The sequence below is a fragment of the Spea bombifrons genome, chromosome 1 (genome assembly GCF_027358695.1).
Source record: "Spea bombifrons isolate aSpeBom1 chromosome 1, aSpeBom1.2.pri, whole genome shotgun sequence".
NCBI classification, from domain to species: Eukaryota; Metazoa; Chordata; class Amphibia; order Anura; family Pelobatidae; genus Spea; species Spea bombifrons.
The window spans coordinates 60,990,534-61,012,212 of NC_071087.1; the positions used below are offsets into that span (position 1 = coordinate 60,990,534).

At 39.0% G+C, this 21,679-nt stretch overlaps 1 protein-coding gene across 2 annotated transcripts in view; it reads right to left on the reverse strand.

Moving 5' to 3' along the window:
• Window positions 1-15,541: 15,541 nt before the first annotated feature.
• The window catches only part of B4GALT1 (beta-1,4-galactosyltransferase 1), a 30,947-nt gene continuing 24,809 nt past the window's right edge, over window positions 15,542-21,679 (reverse strand). For both annotated transcript variants that reach the window (XM_053462025.1, XM_053462035.1), the window contains exons 4-7: window positions 18,824-19,011; window positions 17,986-18,108; window positions 16,727-16,831; window positions 15,542-15,790 (exon numbers count right to left, since the gene is read on the reverse strand). In XM_053462025.1, the coding sequence (XP_053318000.1) occupies window positions 15,655-15,790; window positions 16,727-16,831; window positions 17,986-18,108; window positions 18,824-19,011 (552 nt within the window). In that variant the 3' untranslated portion in view covers window positions 15,542-15,654. The remainder of the gene's footprint in view (window positions 15,791-16,726; window positions 16,832-17,985; window positions 18,109-18,823; window positions 19,012-21,679) is intronic.

The following is a 21,679-nucleotide window of genomic DNA, read 5'->3' on the forward strand; positions in this document are numbered from 1 at the left end:
CACCGCTGCCCGTGCCCTCTGACCCAGAAGAAGACAGAGAAGACAGAAGAACTGAAGAAGAGGAAAAGAAGCTGAAAGAAGAAAGGAAAGGTAGGAAAGCATTAAGTGAGAGTGGATTGGTGTATATGTGTGGCTTGGTATATATGTGTGGCTTGGTATATATGTGTGGATTGGTATATATGTGTGGATTGGTATATGTGTGTGGATTGGTATATGTGTGTGGATTGGTGTATATATGTGTGTGTGGATTGGTGTATATGTGTGTGGATTGGTATACGTGTGGATTAGTGTATGTGTGTGGATTAGTGTATGTGTGTGGATTGGTATATATGTGTGGATTGGTGTATATGTGTGGATTGGTATATATGTGTGGATTGGTATATATGTGTGGATTGGTATATATGTGTGGATTGGTATATATGTGTGGATTGGTATATATGTGTGGATTGGTATATATGTGTGGATTGGTATACGTGTGGATTAGTGTATACGTGTGGATTAGTGTATGTGTGTGGATTGGTGTATGTGTGTGGATTGGTATATATGTGTGGATTGGTATATATGTGTGGATTGGTGTATGTGTGTGGATTGGTATGTGTGAGGATTGGTGTATATGTGTGGATTGGTATATATGTGTGGATTGATATACGTGTGGATTAGTGTATACATGTGGATTGGTATATGTGTGGATTGGTATGTGTGTGTGGATTGGTATATGTGTGTGGATTGGTGTATATGTGTGTGGATTGGTGTATATATGTGTGGATTGGTATATATGTGTGGATTGGTATATATGTGTGGATTGGTAAATGCGTGAGAGTGATGGGTGTTATGCTGTACCATTTCCAATGTCTTTTTTCATGATCTAATTATGCTCTAAAAGTACATCATAACTCCCATCACTCTATACTGTTCCATACAGTGGCAGAGCTGGGAGACAGAGGCCTTGCACCCCCACCACAGGACTCCTGAAAGGTAAGTGAACTTCAAAGAGGGAGAGGGTAGATAGTTAGGAGGGGGTAGTTGCGGCGGGCTTAAGGGGCTCTGTGTTAATGCGGCCATATAGTACCAGTCAGTCCGGTCCTGACTGGGCCTATTTTAAGGTGGGGGCCTGGAGCTGCAGCTCCATTAGCCCCTAAGTCAATCCTGCCCTGCCGCGGGCCCGGTCGCAGTTGCTGCTTGCTTCGGCAACAAGGTAAGTAGGGTGAGGGAGGTGGGTGCAGTGAGAAGGGGCAGAGGGGGGTTAGATAGTGAGAAAGGGGGAGGGGATAGATAAAGGCGCTACATATTGAGAAGTGGGGAAGGGGGTTACATAGTGAAAAGGGGCAGATAAGATGAAGAGAGGGGGTAGTGTGAATGCGTATGAGAATGAATGAATAAATGTGTGGATGAATTGTGTGAATGCGTATGACAATTAATGAATTCATGTGAGGATGAATTGGTTGAATGATTTGTGAGACTGCATTAATGAATGTGTTAATGATTTGTGTGAATGATTAAATGCAAAGGTGGCACATGAAGGGTGGGCTTTAACAATAAATAAATAAATAAATAAATATGGGCTGCTCAGGCTTAAATGCCCGGGCCTATTTTTTGTCCCAGTCCGGGCCTGGTGGGTATATTAGTGTCTGGGTATGTAAGTGTCAGAGTGGGTATGTTAGTGTCTGGGTGGGTAAGTGGTCATATTAGTGTCTGGGTGGGTAAGTGTCCCCCTATATGCCACTCTGTCCCATGATATGTCTTTTATGATGTATCAAAAAGAGTATTGCACTCACAACAGCCCTATGATATTCAGACTGTTCTTAATATCTTTGGTTCTAAATGTGGCAACTAAAGAAAAAGGAAAAACAGATTGCGCAGTATCTCAAACAGATTGAGTGCACTTACAGGAAGATGAGCACACCATCCAGAGTGTGCCAATGAGCAGTGAATGGAATAGTCTGCCAATACTTGTGAAGGTCATCTTAGTGCTGTAGTGTTCTTAGAATATGATGCTATTTATTTGTTAATCCAAAAAGGTACTCCCCTTTCAATATTAAAAAAATAATATATTTATATATATTTATGTAAATATATAAAAAAATAAACATAATAAATATGACAATTAAAAAATTCCCAAAAGTGTAGTCTCCAAATATTCGATCCACAACGCGTTTTGCCAGGAAAAATATATATGTATATAAAGTTACTTCTTCAGGAGGAATGTATGAATTGTTTGTTCACTATTGTTTGTTTTCTTTTTTCCCTATAACAGGAGCGCCCCTAAGTGGAATTGTGTCTTTTTTTTGTGCCAGGGGTTCCAATGTTATTGTTTTATTTGCCAACCTGCCCCACCAGATATGCCTTATACCCCCTATTTGCCACACTATCTGCCTGATATGCCTTATACCCCCTTATATGCCACTCTGTCCCCCCGATATGCCTTAACCCCCTGAAATATCCTATTTTACCTCAATTTGGGGAAATACATATCTAAAAGAATTTCTCAATACTGTTGCAGTCAGCTTTTGCAAAACACGAGATCTCCAATATATGAGAAATATTATAAGAGAAAGCAGGATTTTTTGTCTCGAAGAAATTTTACATAAGGATTTGCAAGGGGGCCTGACAAAATTTAGATTTTTTTCAGCTACAAAATATCATTAAGGCACAATGGAAAGATAATTTGCCTGTTCCTATAGTATCCGACTTGGAATATTTGTTACAATCAACAGGGGCTAAGGGGCTTCTGTCTAAAATATATGCTGAGATACCAAATATGAGAGGGCTAGATAGAGTTGAATATCTAAGAAATAAGTGTATTGGGGATGTCGGTGAAATTACCAATCTACAATAGGCTATGGTGTTGACGCTGATGCAGAAAGTGTACATCTCTGAATCTCATAAACTGACCCAACTTTATATAAGACACCAAGTAAGTTTTTTAAAGCACAGTAAAAATTGTGTGATATCTGCCCCTGCTGTCTTTTAAAAGTAGGCAATTGGATCCATATGATATGTGAATGTCCCAGAATATCTGAATTTTGGACTAAGGTTTTGAAAATTACAGGGTCATGTTTTCTGGGTTTGGTTGACAAGAATTGATCAACAGCGACCTACCATTGATCAGGAAACATTACCTGGTAATGGGAAAATTGAAAGAATTTAGGAAATTAGGAATGTATGGCTGAGCGATCCCAAAACAGGTTCTTTTAAACAACCATGACCATAGTTACTACAAATATTTTCAGGGTCGGACTGGGAATGAAAAGCAACACTGAAAACATATTTTATTGCGTGTTCGAGTCACATTATTCGCCATCCAAATAATAATTTTTTTTAAATCACATTATTTGTATTAAAGTCAAAGAAATCAAAAGTATTAAAAGGCCCAAATAAATTAAGGTTATTAGACATAATGGAATCAAAACATTTGCCACTGCAAAAAAATTTGCATAAAGTTGCATATAACTAAGTTCAATACGACTTGGTCTGCCAGTGCGGGTGTAAAGGGGTCTCCATTAACAGGAAGGGCTATGAAACCAAAGAAAAAAAAAAAAAAAAAAGTCACGGGCGAATATAGTGATATAATACTTACCTTTTTGTTTGCAGCTTCCCAAATAACACTATTCCTCAAAGTGTGGGCACATCGATATACAAAACAGTTGGGGCGCAGAACATAAACGGGGAAAATAAAAATAATAGTGAAATATTGCAATCAGATACTAGATGCTACACACTCCATCTAGTGTCTGATTACAATATTGCACTATTTTTATGATTTCTGGGCCTAGAAAGTTTTGTCCTCTGATGTGACTACAAATTCAGGAAGGTGTTTTATCTTTGGATAAGTAAAAATTAAATTGTTCACTTTATTCCTACAGTAAGTAAAGTTTAAGGAAACAGAAGATCAAGCACACAACAGGATAGGCCCTGCCACACCAACACCCAAACACAAGCACCAGGACCAGGACACGGATCAAGACGGGTTAAGCTACACAAAGCATAAAAGATGCTTCACCCTTTGTGTATTGATGCCCCAGCCAGGCCTCCCCTTTAGTATTAATGTATTCCCCCTACACCGTTGTGTATTGCCCCTGCATGTGTATTTATGCCCCCACACCCTTGTGTATTGATTTATGTGATGCCCCCAGCCAGCCCCTCTTTGTGTATTGATGTTGTGTACTTATAACCCTCTGCCCCCTACTTTTTGTATTATTTAATTGTTGTCCCAAGGCAACCCCCCCCTTTGAATATGGGTCCCCTTCCACCTATCACCCCAACTTTTTTCTTTTTTTGTTCTTGGCTTTCTTTCCCTGCAGGCTGCTTTCCTTCGACATGACCTTCGAACTTTTCTGTCTCAGCACCCCCCCTTGAGCATTACATCATGTTTTGAAAGGGGCAGGATGAAGAGCCTCACTGAGGCACGCCGGCAAAACAACCCGAACAATTCCCTATCAACTGTATTTATAGGAGTGCACTTCTTGTTCTTTTCGAAGATCAAGGATTTGTTTTGTTGTTGTTGTTTTTTTTTTATTATTTTTACTGCTCTGTCCAAGCTCTTTTGAAGAAGTACAAAGAAATGAGCAATGAGGACGGTAGATGCTATCTTTGGCCGACCACTACGTCTGAAGTCCTCTCAGGCCTCAACATCGACAGCCTTATCTCCTGTTCACCAGTAGGGATATGGTTCTGCCTGAGCAAAAAGGCCATGATGCCTCTCGCATAACTGAAAATGGAATATTGTCTCAACATGCACCATTACATTCCATACTGCTGTTCAATAGTTTCCTTCTCTCTACAAACCATTGAAAATTAACAACAGAAGTTAGGGCAGAGACCCATAAAAGGATCTTTTTTGTGGTTCTACTGATCTATTGAATCCCCAAACTTACTATTTTTATTTAAAACTAAAATCTGATAATACATTAACAAATTGATCATGTTATTTCCACTACTTTTTCCAGGTCCATTGTTATAGCTAAACGTAATTTATTATCAGATGGATACACGAGATTAAGGCTTTCCTGCAGTTTTTGAGATATCAAACGAAGAACAAATAGAACAGGAGCTCAATACCAAGCCTAGAGTAAATAGTTATGAGGTTTTAGTATTGTATTTTGCCGAGGATGAAACGCTCACCTTTTATACCAAAGAACTCCATTTGAATGGTATTTCTAATATTGTTTGTATATGCCTTAAATATATCTTAAAGGTAAACTAAAGCCTGTGTATTTACTTTAACGCACATGACAGCTGAGTCACCTTATATTTTACCTTTTTTGCACGCAAATATGAGATTCATCAGATTTTTTATCTCTATAGATTTCCTCTGTTTCTCAACGTCCAAGCTACTTAACTTGCAGGTGGTATGTATAGATATATAGATATATATATATATATAGATATATATATAGATATATCTATATATATATATCTATATATATATATATGATATCTTTTTTGCACTGAACTGTTTTGTTCAGGCTATCATGCAATGTTATTATCTAAATTGCTGAATTTTTTTTTTTTGTTTTGACATTCTTCCAAATTCTAGTAAAGAGGTTGCTAATATAATCATTGTAAACTACAGACATCAAGCATATTTTATAAATGTTACTTCAATGTAACTTTCTGTAATTCTTAAATGTGGCATACTTGAAAACAATGCATTTTGAGCATGTACGGGCTTTGTCATTAAGGGGTTAAGGTCCACACCCTAGACACATTTTTAAAAACACGTTTCCTTTTTTTTTTGTTATTTGAAATGTTGGAAAGTACACATATATGCATAGTGAGTAAAATTGTGCTTTTGCCATGTTCGTTTTCGGGAGCGTTTTTTCTTTATAAAGGAAAAATAGTCCTGGGACATTCCCAAAGAAGAAGTCCCCTGACATCTTCTGGGCCCACCTTTCATTATAGAAATAATGCTGATTGGCCAGAGTAAGAAAAGTAAGGAAAAACAGGTTGCTGGAATCAACCATTGCAGCCAGGCCCGGACTGGCCATCGGGCACACCGGGCAAATGCCCGGTGGGCCGGGCAACGGCAGGGCTGCATTGACTTAGGGGCTGATGGAGCTGCAGCTCCAGGCCCCTACCCTACCTACGGCCGCATTAACGCAGGGCATAAGGGGCGCCTGCCCCTTAGGCCCGCCGTAACTGCGACCGGGTCCGCCACTCTAAAGGGCCGGGAAGTCCCCACCAAGGCCGGCCTTACGTGTCTGCGGCCGCACAGGATTTAAATTAAAACATCGGGGGTTTTTTTAACTTTATTTAACATCCTCCATTTCACATGGAGGATGTTAAATAAAGTTGAAAAAAAACCCCGATGTTTTTATTTAAACCCTGTGCGGCCGCAGACCCCTAAGGCCGGCCCCTTAGAGCAGGGCCGACCTTTGGGGTGTGCGACCGCACAGGGCGCCACACTCCAGGGGGTGCCAACCTGCGGCACCTGGCACCCCTCCAGAGACGGACAGTAATGTCCGCCGCTGGAGGAGCAGGCTCGCAAGGGAGCGGTATCGGAGGTCTTTAACAGACCTCCGGCTCCCTTGAGTGATTTTAAGCCGGGTTCAACCCGGTTTAAAATCACTCAAGGGAGCCGGAGGTCTGTTAAAGACCTCCGATACCGCTCCCTTGTGATCTGCGCGGCAACAGCTGCTGTGTGCCGGGGTTTCTTGCCAGATCCCGGCGCACAACACTGAAGCCGCGCCCACCGCTGTCCGTGCCCTCTGACCCGGAAGAAGACAAGAACTGAAGAAGAGGATCGAAGAGGAGGAAAAGAAGCTGAAAGAAGAAAGGAAAGGTAGGAAAGCATTAAGTGAGAGTGGATTGGTGTATATGTGTGTGGATTGGTGTATATGTGTGTGGATTGGTATATGTGTGGATTGGTGTATATGTGTGGATTGGTGTATATGTGTGGATTGGTGTATATGTGTGGATTGGTGTATATGTGTGAATTGGTGTATATGTGTGGATTGGTGTATATGTGTGGATTGGTATATGTGTGTGGATTAGTGTATGTGTGTGGATTAGTGTATGTGTGTGGATTACTGTATGTGTGTGGATTAGTGTATATGTGTGGATTGGTATACGTGTGGATTGGTGTATACGTGTGGATTGGTGTATGTGTGTGGATTGGTGTGTATGTGTGTGGATTGGTGTATATGTGTGTGGATTGGTGTATACGTGTGGATTGGTATATGTGTGTGGATTGGTGTATGTGTGGATTGGTGTGTATATGTGTGGATTGGTATACGTGTGGATTGGTGTATACCTGTGGATTGGTGTATACCTGTGGATTGGTGTATATGTGTGTGAGAGTGATGGGTGTTATGCTGTACCATTTCCAATGTCTTTTTCATGATCTAATTATGCTCTAAAAGTACATCATAACTCCCATCACTCTATACTGTTCCATACAGTGGCAGAGCTGGGAGGCAGAGGCCTTGCACCCCCACCGCAGGACTCCTGAAAGGTAAGTGAACTTCAAAGAGGGAGAGGGTAGATAGTTAGGAGGGGGTAGTTGCGGCGGGCTTAAGGGGCTCTGCGTTAATGCGGCCATATAGGACCAGTCAGTCCGGTCCTGACTGGGCCTATTTTAAGGTGGGGGCCTGGAGCTGCAGCTCCATAAGTCAATCCTGCCCTGGCACAGGTGCAGTCGCAGTTGCTGCTTGCTCCGGCAACAAGGTAAGTAGGATGAGGGAAGGGGGTGCAGTGAGAAGGGGCAGAGGGGGGTTAGATAGTGAGAAAGGGGGAGAGGGGATAGATAGAGGCGGTACATATTGAGAAGGGGGTTACATAGTGAAAAGGGGGAACATAGTGAGAAGGGGCAGATAAGATGAAGAGAGGGGGTAGTGTGAATGCGTATGAGAATGAATGAATAAATGTGTGGATGAATTGTGTGAATGCGTATGACAATTAATGAATTCATGTGTGGATGAATTGCTTGAATGATTTGTGAGACTGCATTAATGAATGTGTTAGTGATTTGTGTGAATGATTAAATGCAAAGATGGTACATGAAGGGTGGGCTTTAACAATAAATAAATAAATAAATATGGGCTGCTCAGGCTTAAATGCCCGGGCCTATTTTTTGTCCCAGTCCGGGCCTGATTGCAGCCATTTCCATCAATGGGACCACCCTTATTTTGCTAGTTCTAACTATCAGTTATTGATACGAACTCTCCTATACACAGTCCCTCCAACTCGTCAACGAGCGCCAAAACATCTTTTATGGCAGCAACTAGACGTGGCGACTAATAGACAAATTAGTTTTTTTTTTCGGCAGGAAGGGGGCCCTTGTTTTCATTGATTCGTAGGATTGCACGAAACAGGCAATTTTTGTTAAAAAATTAAGTGTGTACAAAAAAAATGAACAAGTCTAGTTACCAATGTGACAATGCATTTTTTTATTTATATAAAATTTAAAACTTCAAAAATAAAAACTAATGGTGCTAAAAACCAAACTAAGTCGGAATTGGGTTCTAATCCATATTGTCTGACATGGCATCAGTACGGCTTTCCCCTCTTGCAACACTCCCTTCCAATGCCTACACAACCCCTACACCCTTATAAGACATTTTCTTTGTGATGAAAAGTAAAGAAAGTAAATGACTCCCATTTGCTAGTTTATAGTTTCTATATACGATTGTAGTGCTTCACATGCCAGCAGCATATGATATGTATATACACCCTGTGTATCCAGAACCAGGAACATTTGAAACACGCCAGTCTTATTGTACTGTAGCCACATTCTCTGTCAGTTAAGGTACCCAGGTCAGGTAAATATGATAACATTTTCTGGATCAATAGTAAATCATTATAATGTAATTTTCACACAGAAAATAGTTCCATGTATCTCAAACATTTTGCTTGCAAATGATATACTGTACTTGACTATAAACTATTACCGTTTGGGTTTTTTGTTTTCTGTCTTTTGTTCCAGAACTTTTTACAGCATAATTTAAATGAAAACACTCTTAATTACAATAGACAGATCCTGTCTAACAGGATATGTCAATTCCTGTTCAGTATTATTTTAACATCGCAATCTTTAGATTAGAGGGTGTGATGAATCCTAAAATAAATAATTTCATTTCAATGTGACTAATCTTTGTAAACTCTTACCACCTGCAAAACCCACTTTGCATTTTTTTTTATTCATTGTTCTGTCGCACTGGATAATTTAAGGATGTCTCTGTTTGAATAAAGGATCTAGAGATATGGAGGGAGTACTTGATCAGAGCCAGAGACTATACAAGAAAAACAAACGGATGATATGACAATTCAATTGGAAAAAAAATCTTGGAAAAAAAAGATGATAAAACACAATGTGACATTTTGACTTTGGAACAATATTTAAAATATAAAATTATTCTTCCACATTTGATAAAGATGATAACTGGTTAATAAATTAATGAAATTTTATACTTAAAAATTGTACCTCAAATGTAATTAATTTAATTTAAAAATGTAGGAAAAGGGCACTTCGTAAATTGGATCAGAAAATAAATAAGACTAGCTTGCACCATAAGGCAAGGTAAAAAAGAAGCCATTAATATAAACAATAAGAAGTATGATGGAGATTCCAACATTTCGATCTAATTTTAGGATTAGTGGTAAGTCTACATTTACCGTATTTGCTCGATTATAAGACGAGGTTTTTTTCAGAGCAAATGCTCTGAAAAATACCCCTCGTCTTCTAATCGGGGTCGTCTTCTAATCAGACCTTAAATAGAGGTCTGATTAGGAGACTAAGATCCAGATCCCCCGCACCGCTGCAGGGGACCTGGATCCTCCTGTCTCACCTGACCACCCCCCCCCATCATACACACACTTACCGGTGCTTCCTGCTGTGTTGCCGGGGCAGCGGGTTGACGTCTACGCGATCCGCGTAGACAACGTCCGCTGCAGCCGGAAGGAGGTGTGGCTAGCAGCGGGGGTTGTCTGCGTCCGTCGCATAGACCTTCCCCGACTGTCAGAGATCAGAGTTCCCCGCACCGGTGCGGGGAACTCTGATCTCTGACAGCCGGGGAAAGTATACGCGACGGACGCATACAAACCCCCGCTGCTAGCCACACCTCCTTCCGGCTGCAGCAGAAGGCGACGTCAACCCGCTGCCCCGGCTGGAAGCACCGGTAAGAGAGGGGGGAGAGAGGGGGGAGAGCGGGGGAAGGGGGGTGAGAGAGGGGGGAGAGAGAGTGTGTGTGTGTGTGTGTGTTAGTTAGTTAGTTAAATGGGGGTATAGGGTGTGTGTGTGTGTTAAATGGGGGCATAGGGCATTTCTGGAGTGGTGTTAAGGGGGCATTTAATAGAGCACTCTGCCTCCTGAAATGCCTTATACCTCCCTATATGCCACTCTGCCCCATAATATGCCTTTTAACCCCCTAAATGGCAGAGTGGCATATAGGGGTATAAGGCATTTCTGGAGGCAGAGTGCTCTATACAATGCCTTTTAACTCCCTTAATGCCACTCTGCCTCCTGAAATGCCTTATACCTCCCTATATGCCACTCTGCCCCATAATATGCATTTTAACCCCCTAAATGCCAGAATGGGATATAGGGGTATAAGGCATTTCTGGAGGCAGAGTGGCACATAGGGGGTCAAAAGGCATACCATGGGGCACAGTGGCATATAGAGGGTTAAAGGGCATATCATGGGCCACAGTGCCATATTGGAGTGGCAAGCCTGGGGGCAGATGTGCGTAACTGGGGGACAGGTTGGAAAATACAAGAAATAAAAACAAAAAAAATCTTTTTCTCAATCATAGCTTTTATTAAAAAAACTAGTTCACATGAATTAACATTTACTGGTAAAACTTTTTTCCTTTGGGGTCGTCTTATATTCAGGCTTTTTCTTTTTTTCCTAAGTTAATATTCAGATTTTGGGGGGTCGTCTTATAATCGAGCAAATACGGTAATAGGAGGAGCAATGGTCATTTTAATTTAGAAAGGCACAAAGAAATAAAGAGGTTGTACATGCAATCAACGCTATGACTACACATTCAACTCTAAAACAGTACAAGGCAGTTCAATATAGTGGCATGTGAAGCATGTAAGTGTTTTTGGAATATTAAAATATCCAAGAAAAAAAAACCCAAACATTTCAACAACAAAATTGTAGTAACTCTTAATATGTGTGCAGTATTCAGCAAGGTTAGTAACCGTAAGTATTATGGTTCTGATAGCACTCTGATTATACAGTTGTCCTTTGGTAGCACACTGTAAAGCAATACCCTGTAATCTTGCACCAGAAACTCGATACAAATGCTCACTTCTGTATGGTAAAATGAAAGAAAATCTTGTATACTCGTAATGGTTGCCGTCATGAAATGTACCCCCTGGGAGGATTAATAAATGCACCTGGCTCCACCAAAGACAGCCCCCCCCCCCGAGGTTGAGTAGGCAACTGAAACTAAGGTGAAGTAGTAAGGGATGAGACTGATTCAGAATACAAGACTAATTGAAAAGGTCAGGTAGGCCACAATTAAGCCAAGGTATTGCATACAATTATTATTAACATAAAACATACCCAGAGTATGAGCTAATTAAACTTCCAAATGAATACTAGCGGCTATGGAATTTACCCAGACGCTTATGTCAGGATTGGCAAATCAAGAAAAGATGCAATATAGCTGGACTAATGCACCTAATTATGCATGGAACTGCATCCAAGAGGGTTACAGCTCTATAGCATGGGATGAGACGTGTGAGCATTGGGATTCGATAGACATGACAGGTGTATGCACCTATCTTAAATCAAAAATGTTATGCCATTTCATCAAATGTTACCGATACATGTAGATATGCACATTTTATGGCCTGTTTGAAATTTCTACCCACTGCCATTAATGTAACAGGTACGAATAAGTGAGAAACTTCACAATCAAAATGAGCGAGCAGAGATAATAAGATGGATCAGAGGAAGTGTAGCACAGCATTTTACCTATACATGCAATTAATAAGCAAAAGGTAGATTTAAGCTTGACTGCATATATCTGAATTCAACATCTCTATAGAGATTGTAAGTCATGGTGAACCTTTTGCTGGTTTTCATGAGCTCATTAATAAAAGCCCCCATAATATATGGATTTTGTTTTTACTCTGGAATATAGCTTATGCAAAATAACATCCTATAACGCGTCTGTTTCATCGCATTAAGGTAAAAATGAAATATCCCTCACCAGATCCCATAGCAAAGCATTGGTAATACACTAAGCCAAGCATTAATGTGGTAGGCCTCTGCCCTTAAAAGGTCCTGCCTGTGCCATCACTGGTCCAGGGGCCGGCCGAGCAGACGGGCACCTAATACGGTTTCAGATAAAATAAAATACATCTGGGTAGGTTAACCTTTCCAATGCCAAACCCCTGTGTTAGCCCAACACAAGCTTTGCATGACACCTCTCCCCTTTATGATGGTGACAAAGCAGTTAAGCCACAAAGCCGGTCCTTTTGTCTACCTACGCTCTAGTCTCTCTCTGACAAAGCAAACTGTCAGCATTCTCATGGAATCTGATCTTCCATGCTGCCCATTAACAATATATTGCTGTGGTCCTAAATTGCATTGGAGCAGCTTGCTATACTTTTCAGATACTCTGTCCAGGGAGGGGGACTGTGAGAAGTTATAACCAGGAAGTTACAAGCACACAAGCATGGCTGTAACATCTGCAAATCCCACACCATAGCTAAGCACTCACCTCCATTCCATGAATCAACCTCTTCCTTTGGCAGTAGTGTCTTATTTATTATTGGTTTCAAGGTCCAACACATCCTTTTCCCTGTCCTGCTTGAGATATCTGAAAGTGAACCATTTTCAAGCAAGGCAGCAAACAGGTGTCCTTTGGACTGAACCTCCTGTATGGATCCCAGGCTCTTGGCCTCACTTACACACTCAGTGTGGCTAAGAGTTCCGTGCCGACGAGTCAACGGTTTTCTCTTTTCATCAATCCATACTATATTATCCGCTATAGTCCCAGCAGCTTGCTTGCTTGTTACCACAGCTACAGTGGAAACATTGTTTGTCCCTACTCAAAGAACACGCAAAAGGAGTAACAGGGTGAGAATTTTCCTCCCCTTTATCTCCTCATCCTGCATCAGCGCAAGGGTTAAATCAAGCCCTCCCCCTAGAACATTTAAACTAGGTCTTGGCTCTTGACATACATGGACATCACATTGCAAATAACCCTTGTTGTCACTTTGATGAGACATTACCGATACTGCGTTAACCCAACACAGGCTCTGCATGACACCATTACAGGCACACCTTTCCAGTGTTGTGTTGCTTAGATCTTATGTTTTTTCTGTATCTTGTGTATCTTTACTAAATCAATAACATTAAAGCCCTTTTGACAAGAATAGTTTGTTCATATAGTGATTTATGGTGCGGAAATAAGAAAACAACTCAAACATTGTGAATGGAAATTTATTATACATTGTACAAAAATAACTTTGCATTTGTATGCATATTTTTAAAGTAATGAACAATCTATACCAATAGATATATATTGCGGAACCTGGATTTTTTTTTAAATTCACACATACAGGGAGTTAAGGCTCACAGAAATATTAAGTCTCTGTTTTGCTCCCTGCAGCATTTGTACATAGAATATCAATTATTGTAATCTGCTGCACAGACACACAAGCATTACCCTTTAAATGCTGTGCACAAGTGTGAAATACTGCAGTCAGCAAGGCACATGAAAAGTTAGAGGGTGAACCTTTGATTCCTTTAAAATTAAAAAGTAAAACACGATATGGATTTACATAACACATTAACATATATAAGGCACTTCAATATTAACGACTACTGAAATAGGTAAACTAAAAAAAAAGGGTGGTGACCAAACATCCCTTTTTCATGAATAAACGCAGTTTCAGTACTCAAACATGTGTAAAAAATGAAAGCATGGTTATATACTTTTAAAAAGGAGAAGTTGATATCTTCATATTGTTGTTAGTTATTAAAGGACAGATATTACGTGTCCATAAGCTCTTTAGTGTCTTTTGGCTGTTTAGGCAGTAAGGTTGTATATTACTTACTACTTATATATGATATCTAGTAAGGGAGCTTAAAGTGAAACCGAGGGTAAAAAAAAAAAAAAAAAAAAAAAAAAAAAACACACTCAAGACCACCAATTGAAGAGCAGATTCTATAAAATAATTGAAGTGGTAAAGTTTAAAGACACAGGAGAATATTTATGCATTCATACAACTTGTTTGTCAAAGTACGATGACACAATTTTCTCTATACAATTTTAATCTAAACAATTCAAGGGGAAAAGTCACATCGGACTAAGTCAAATAGACTCAAACACTGTACGTATGTTATTTCTAGTAGACATTTCATACATACATACACTCTGATCTATAATGCCCTGCTCAGAGCTGGCGGGGGGCGTAGAGTAGCAATTTAATAAGGCAGCAAGATTGCACATCAAATACAGAATGCCCCAATAGTAAATAGGTGTGGGAGAAAAACAACACACACATCTGGAATGTGACTATACTATATTATATACCACCTCAACTGCAGATTACTCTATCAGGCCCTTCAAGATAAAGCCCATACATGTATGGGCTCACAATGAACAGTCTTTAATGGGTTTAAGGACAACCTTTTGTCCTTAAGGGGTTAAACAGAGTCCTGTAAGGGAAAGATCACAGTTGAGAGGATGCCATGGTTTTAACTGCATGACTTAATGTTTGCATTCAGAAATGTCCATTAACCCCTTAAGGACAATGGGCAGTCCCAAAACCCATTGAAAACAATGCATTTTGAGCCCGTACATGTACAGACTGTCATTAAGGGGTTAAGAATCCTACATATCCTTAATGGGCTATTGTTGCCAATGACTACAATCCATAAAACAGTAAGCTAACAAACTATATACCATTTATTGAAAAGCTTGCATACTAATTAAATATATGTGCACATATTTTGCACCCTATGCAAGCATAGGGTTTTTCCCCCTGAATTCAACAGAAGACCTGGATTCACCATGTAACTACAGGGTCAGTAAGATACCACTCAAACATTGATATGTAGGAAATCTGACCAGGTAGCCACATTTAATACAAACACACAAACTCAACACTTTGCTGTTTGTGACCTTCCAAAACACCATGCGTCACTCACCCCACGCTCGCCCTCCCTCCACCCACACGTCATCCCAACACCACAGGAGGGTGAAAAAGGAAAAATTCTCACAGCTGTTGCTGGGTGTGACACTTCTGACACCCAAAAGATTTGAGCACTTCTTAAAAGGTTTCAATTTCCCATAACAGAAATGGCTTTGAAAGTTATTTCTATAAAGCTGCTAGGATACAAAGGATTCAAAGTAAATGTTCTGACGGTGAATATTACCTTGTAACATTTAAAGCTGTGTGATCATGTAAACATACAAACTGTACATAGCAGCATTGTCTATACAGAAACACTTGGCTATATGATTTCCTTCCTGGTCAGAAATAGACAAGTTGGTTTTAAGGCTTTCTAAGCCACTTAAATACGAACAAACAGCACACTGTAGATCTTAAGACCACAGAACACGTGCAGATGCTTATCACAGTCCACAACATCACATAATATAAAAATAGGTGGCAAGTTTCCAGCACATTGATTGATAGAAAAACTCCTGAATTTTCCATTTGATTGATTGATTCGGTTTCAGGGAAGGTTAGCTGGGTGAAGGACCAACATCCACTGTGATTTTTGTGTACAAAGGATACTTTTCTGTTTTGATAACCTTGTATGTGAGAGAGTTTAACCCATCAGAATTCATGGTTAGTCTTGTTTTTCCTATGAGGTCAAATCTGCACATAAAAAAAATTAAAAAAATTACAAATATATAAATCTGAAACATTAAATACCTCATTCAAATGGTGCAGTATACAAGAGTTTGTGACTTATAGCTATTTCTGTAATTCAACACATATAAGAATATAAATCTACTTAGTTTCTATTTTTGCTAGAAGAAGAAAAAAGTGTGATTGTTGCTGCTGAAAACCGGCATTAAACATTTAGGTTTAAGGACTATTCTTTTCCACAATCACATAGTGCTGCTGGTTTAATTGCAAAACTAATTGTGGGTTGTAGTAAAGAAAATGTTTTTCTTTTATTAACTTGTGCATTATGTGGAATATACAGAAATGCGTTACCATATGTTTCAATAAAATAGGTATCTTACATAAGATAACAAAACCAGTGTGGTTACGCGCCCGCAACGCATCAGATGCACATTTGAATTTTTTTTTTAAAAGTCAGTATAATAATAAAAAAAGCTTAGTCTATTTCATAATTTCTATTTCAGAAGTCACAGCACTTTCAAGGAAAATACACTAGGGGCATTACAATGTTTTGACCGGGATTGGCAGCGTAGGAGTTCTGTTATTGCACAAAAACTGATGGCACATGTCAACAAAACACCTTATTTGCTAGCAATGCAAAACCATACCAAATTTGTAGTATTGTTATTTTCAACACGTGGTAACTATTCCGCCTTCGGGATCAGAATTCTTTTGTTCTACACTTTGCCATGCTTTTATTTTTGGATGTATACTACATAGTTGCAGGTTTGCGATTTCCTCTTATGTAAAACAAGCAAGATCTGGCACGTTTTTTTTTTTTTCTGTGGTTTTTGTACTGTGCCACAAGTAAGAGGAAATCCGTCAAGTGACCTAGCCAACTGGATAACAACGAAAGTAGCAACCCACTGTATGGCTCAAAGGGAGGGACAATATACAACTTACCTTTTAGGGTTTGGCTCATTTTTTGTATCCCGGTTATGACGGATCATTCTGCATTTTCCAGTTATAGCATCTGGACGGGAGATTGACATACCTCTGCTCACAATACTGTAAGAAAATTTAAAGTACAAAAAAACTAAAATTACATAGAGAAGTAGACATAGAAAGAAAGAAATTAGGTAGTAGAGTACAAGCTAGGGCAAATATAACAATATTGTCAAACATTTCCTCGAGGCTGTCATTCACAAATGAAAAGTGTATGTCGAAAAAGGGGCGTATGAAGTACGTTTGTGAGTGCACTTAACACATTTATTTAAATTTTGTTTTGAATTTATTACACTATTATATATTTTTTCCACATGTTCATGCGCCCCTTTTTCGACATACTAATTTTGTGAACACTTGTGAGTGGTGGTGTTTGGGAGCAGCAGAACGTGTAGGGTATATATTTATTTACTTATTATCGCATTCACGTGAAGGTGGTTTCTTTTGTTTCTATATTCACAAAAGAAGAGTCTGGATAGATTTTTTTTTTTTAAAACATTCTTCTCACTGTCTCACTTTAACCCCTTAAGGACAATGGGCGGTTCCTAAACCCATTGAAAACAATGCATTTTGAGCCCGTACATGTATGGGCTTTGTCATTAAAGGGGTTAAAATGTACTTTTGTGCATTAAAGGCAACCATAAATGTGATGTTTTATAATTTCTTATGATCTATGCATTTTCCAGCCATTTGTCTAGGACAAATAAAAATACCTTGCAACCTTGCCGTTTTTTTTTTCTTCCAAGTCTTATTTTCATTCTAGTCAATTACGTGTTCAGTATTTGCAACCTCTCAGCTAGAATCTTATACATTTGGTTCTGTCTTTTTTCTCTCAAGAGGTTAACGATTCAGGACATACACAAACTATAAGGATTTTGTATAAAGAGCAATTCTGGTGCAAGTGGTTAAGAGGTGCTACACTGTAAAATTTGAGTTTAGGGGAAGCGAGGTTCACTTATACACCTATTATGAATGTGTATAACGTGAATTTATACTTCCTTAACTTTCCAATATATGTATCATTTTTTTGAAATTCTTTCCTAGCAATACATTTCAATACAAAATAAAGACTTATTTTTAGTGCTATAAACGAGATTCACTAAAACACAAAAGGGATGATTAATTTGCCTCGCTTTACACTGAATGTTATTTTAAACGTATTTTTCCATTTCTTATAGATCATTAAATACAAGATGCTGTAAAGTAATCTCTCTCACCGGTTGTATATATCATCATCTTCGCCACCCCAGCCCCAATAATCGTTGGGAAATCCATTTATCCTTTCAAACTGGTTCTTGCTTAAAGCAGATACACCTCCAAAATATTGATTGTAGGGCAATCTAGAATGAACAGGGAAAAAAGCAACATTGCTAGAATTACACATACTTTGTAGAGATGGCAATGGAAATTGTAAATGCCTTAAAGGCACCCCCTGAACATAATACTCATTTTACCCAGCAGGAAGAAGGGGGGGGGAATACAGCCACTCAAACTGTTATTCACTGGCTTTTTCCTTTTTTGTGGGGTTAAACAGTAGCATGATTTTTAGCTCCCCTCCCCCTACTAATGATGACGTATGTACGTGGTTCTGCTTTTTAGCTCAGATCTCAACAAACTATGCTCAGGGCTTTCACTACTGTATACTAAATTACACTTCAAAGTCAGTTGCTTTTGTGAACGGTCCAGATGTTTACAGGAGGTTACCCAACTATAAGGCTTGTCCTGCATTATTTGATTGCGTTCCCCTTGCTTTGTACAGGAACGATGAGAACATTGATTTGGTATGTTAAACACTTGTAACATTTAATACAGAACGGTTTTAGGAATTAACTCTCTAGAAACAACAATTTCTGAACCTCAAAACATACAAATACACAGGTAAGCAAGATCAAGCAAAAACTATAAGAAAGATAAAAACTCCAGTGAACGTAAAGTACTTCCCCTATCTATGACAGAGAAGATCCCCAACCCCATATATGATCATCTTGGAATTAAAAGGAAGATACAAGCATAATAAAGCACTAAGTGCTGCAAACAATATAAATGGTTACTTACCCAAATCCAAACTTATCCATGGACACAGACAGGTGCCTGGGCTGGCTAAAGCACTTGTAGATGTTCCGGTCATCCATCGGGATAAGGTCAACATCACTGAACACAAAGCAGTTATAATCGTACTCTTTCAAAGCTTCCATGTATCCAATATTTAACAGCTTAGCACGATTGAAAGTACTCTCTCCATCCTTGTAAAGAAAAACAAAAATAGTTTATAAGACTATCCTTCAAGTTGCATGCACAAACTATAAGATATGTTTTCATGAACATTGGCAGTCATTTCTTACTAATGCTCTTAAAATCCTTTAAGTGCCTTCATTTACGGGTCATTTAAAAACCATGTAGGCTATTGTGCCCATATTTCTATTTACCTATTTATTGGCTTTAGCAGCAAACACTTTAAACATACCTTTTGGTATATTAACTAACCCTATTGAGGAGATGTGGCCTGTGAGTTAACTCAACAAATCTGTCTGTATGCCTTGGATGCAATTGGAAAACCTGTAATCTAAAATATTTTCACAAAAATTCAGTTAGTGATCAAAATTTTTTTTTTTTTAAATCACGCATAGCCGTCAGATTTTTTTTTTTTGTATTTCTCTGATGATATGATTACTACTCACTTCAAAGATTTCTCAAAGAAATTAGACAAAACTAGGTCATGTTATGAGATTAAAAAAACAAATGCTACCTGTAACAATAATATCTAGTTTGCTGATGTTGTATTGTTTGTAATCCTGTATTGATTTTTGCACTGTTTAAGATAAAATAAAAATGGGGTTTAGGGTTAATTTAAAAAAAAGTGTCATTATACATAGCATTTATAAGTAAATCAATATTTAAAAGGGACAGGCTAATGTCCCTCCCGAGTAATTTAATATGCATTCTTCCAAAATGCATAGGAAACCAGACTTCCTGGTCTGGCTACTTGCTGGTAGGCAGGAAGTGTGAGAGACCGTGACACAGGGAGGGGCGAGCTATCCATAGAGGCACGGCTACGCACAGACTTTGAAGAGATGGGTGAGTTGCTAGGGGCTGATGCTTCACCTAGAGACTGCAGGCTCCCAGGTGTATTTTAAAGACAACCTTAGTACTACATACAGTGCTGTGCGACAATGAAGAAAAGCAGGTTTTATTTTATATTGTCCCCCAAAACATTTGTCTGCAGACCTACACATAAGTTTCCAGGCTTAGCATTTGTAAATAAAACGTTATTTATTAATACATTTTTTTTTTCCTGAGATCTATTTCTTGTCCCAACGTTTTTACGCTTTGGGGTGCGTTTATACCCTTTTCTATGGCTCATCCTCTCCTTGGCGTTTCTTTCTCCTTGGTTTAGTCACAGCCATAGTTTTATGGACTTTGTGCTTGCGCACAGCATTCGCTGGATCTTGGACCACTTGCTCACAATTATTAATTCGCAGTTCTCCTGAAACACCTGCAAGTGTTTTCGCGTCTATTCCGTATTCTCCATCCTGGGCGTTGGACGTTCCTGACACAGGGCTTTCTCCATGCTAAACTAACTGAAGCTAAGTAAAATGATCACATTTAATTGCATGAACACTGAGATCTGAGCTAGTTTGCCGACATAAGGTATATTCCCCCGTCAGTTTACACCCTTCTCAACCCAACCGTTATTGGCTGTTTGTGCCAATAAGAGTTAATAGGAGAATGATTAGCTCTGTGATGAGACATATACATACTGTATGCAATAAAGAAAGATTCTCATGAAACATTTAATCTTTAGCTGACTAACTTCATAGATATTCTTATTAATAGCAATTCGTATTTCTGGAGCAAAGTCCCAACATTCTAAAAAATACCATTTATAATGTATAGTTTAGTGAAATGCTGCATGCATTTTTTTTTTTTAATGATAATAAAGTTAATATATTAAGAACAGTCTCCATGTGCCTTGCTGAATGTTTCTCTGGCTTCATTAGCTAAATTACATCTACATACAGCGGAATGGAAAATTACTGTGTTTTTTTTAAAGCAAAAAAAAAAATTACAAATACAAAGCCCTGGTGCCATGCAAAAAACCCACCAAGCAACTATAAAGAAACAAATGGAGCACTTGTGGGAAAGAAAACATACATGGAAGAAAAAAAAAAAGTTTTGCAAGTGTCACTAGTACATTATATTAATGTACGCAAGAGTATTTTTAATAACGCATTTAAAATGCACCTGCAAATTTGCTTAAATGACGGGTTCACATCGTCAATTTGAAGCGAAAACAAGGATGATTTACATTCTTTTCTTCCTGCATGTCCCTGTGACTAATTTGATAACCCAGCCACTATTTATCCATGAACAAGATTTCAAAAATTACACGCTTCGTATCCCAATGGTATCTCCACACCCTCTACACGCAGGTTTCCAAGAAACACAATACTTCAGAGACACAGGTTGCACCATGTTCTTTTCTACATTAACCACCACATTAACCACCACACGTCAGCTACATGCTTTATAGAAGTATCGTTTTTCTTTCAACAAGAAGTTTGGAACAAGAGCACCTACAGGGGAAAAGTGAGCCTATTTATTTACACAACACAAATTCACAGCCATTGTCTGTAAAATGTATTAATGCTCCAGGTTAACAATGTTCCAGCCATGCCATCAGATTCTGGCAATATGTCCAAAGGTGCATAAAGCATATAATAAGGGCATATCTGCACGGTCTGCGTGGGGTTACTATATATGGCTTATTAAGTAAACCTAATTGAGGGAAGGGTATTATGCAAGTCTGAAAAGTGGTCTTCTTACCATGGCAACCAACAAAACTTTAACCGCAGACAGTACAGTTTCATTAGTTGCTATGGTGATTAGGCAGCTTTTCTAGCTGCATTGAGT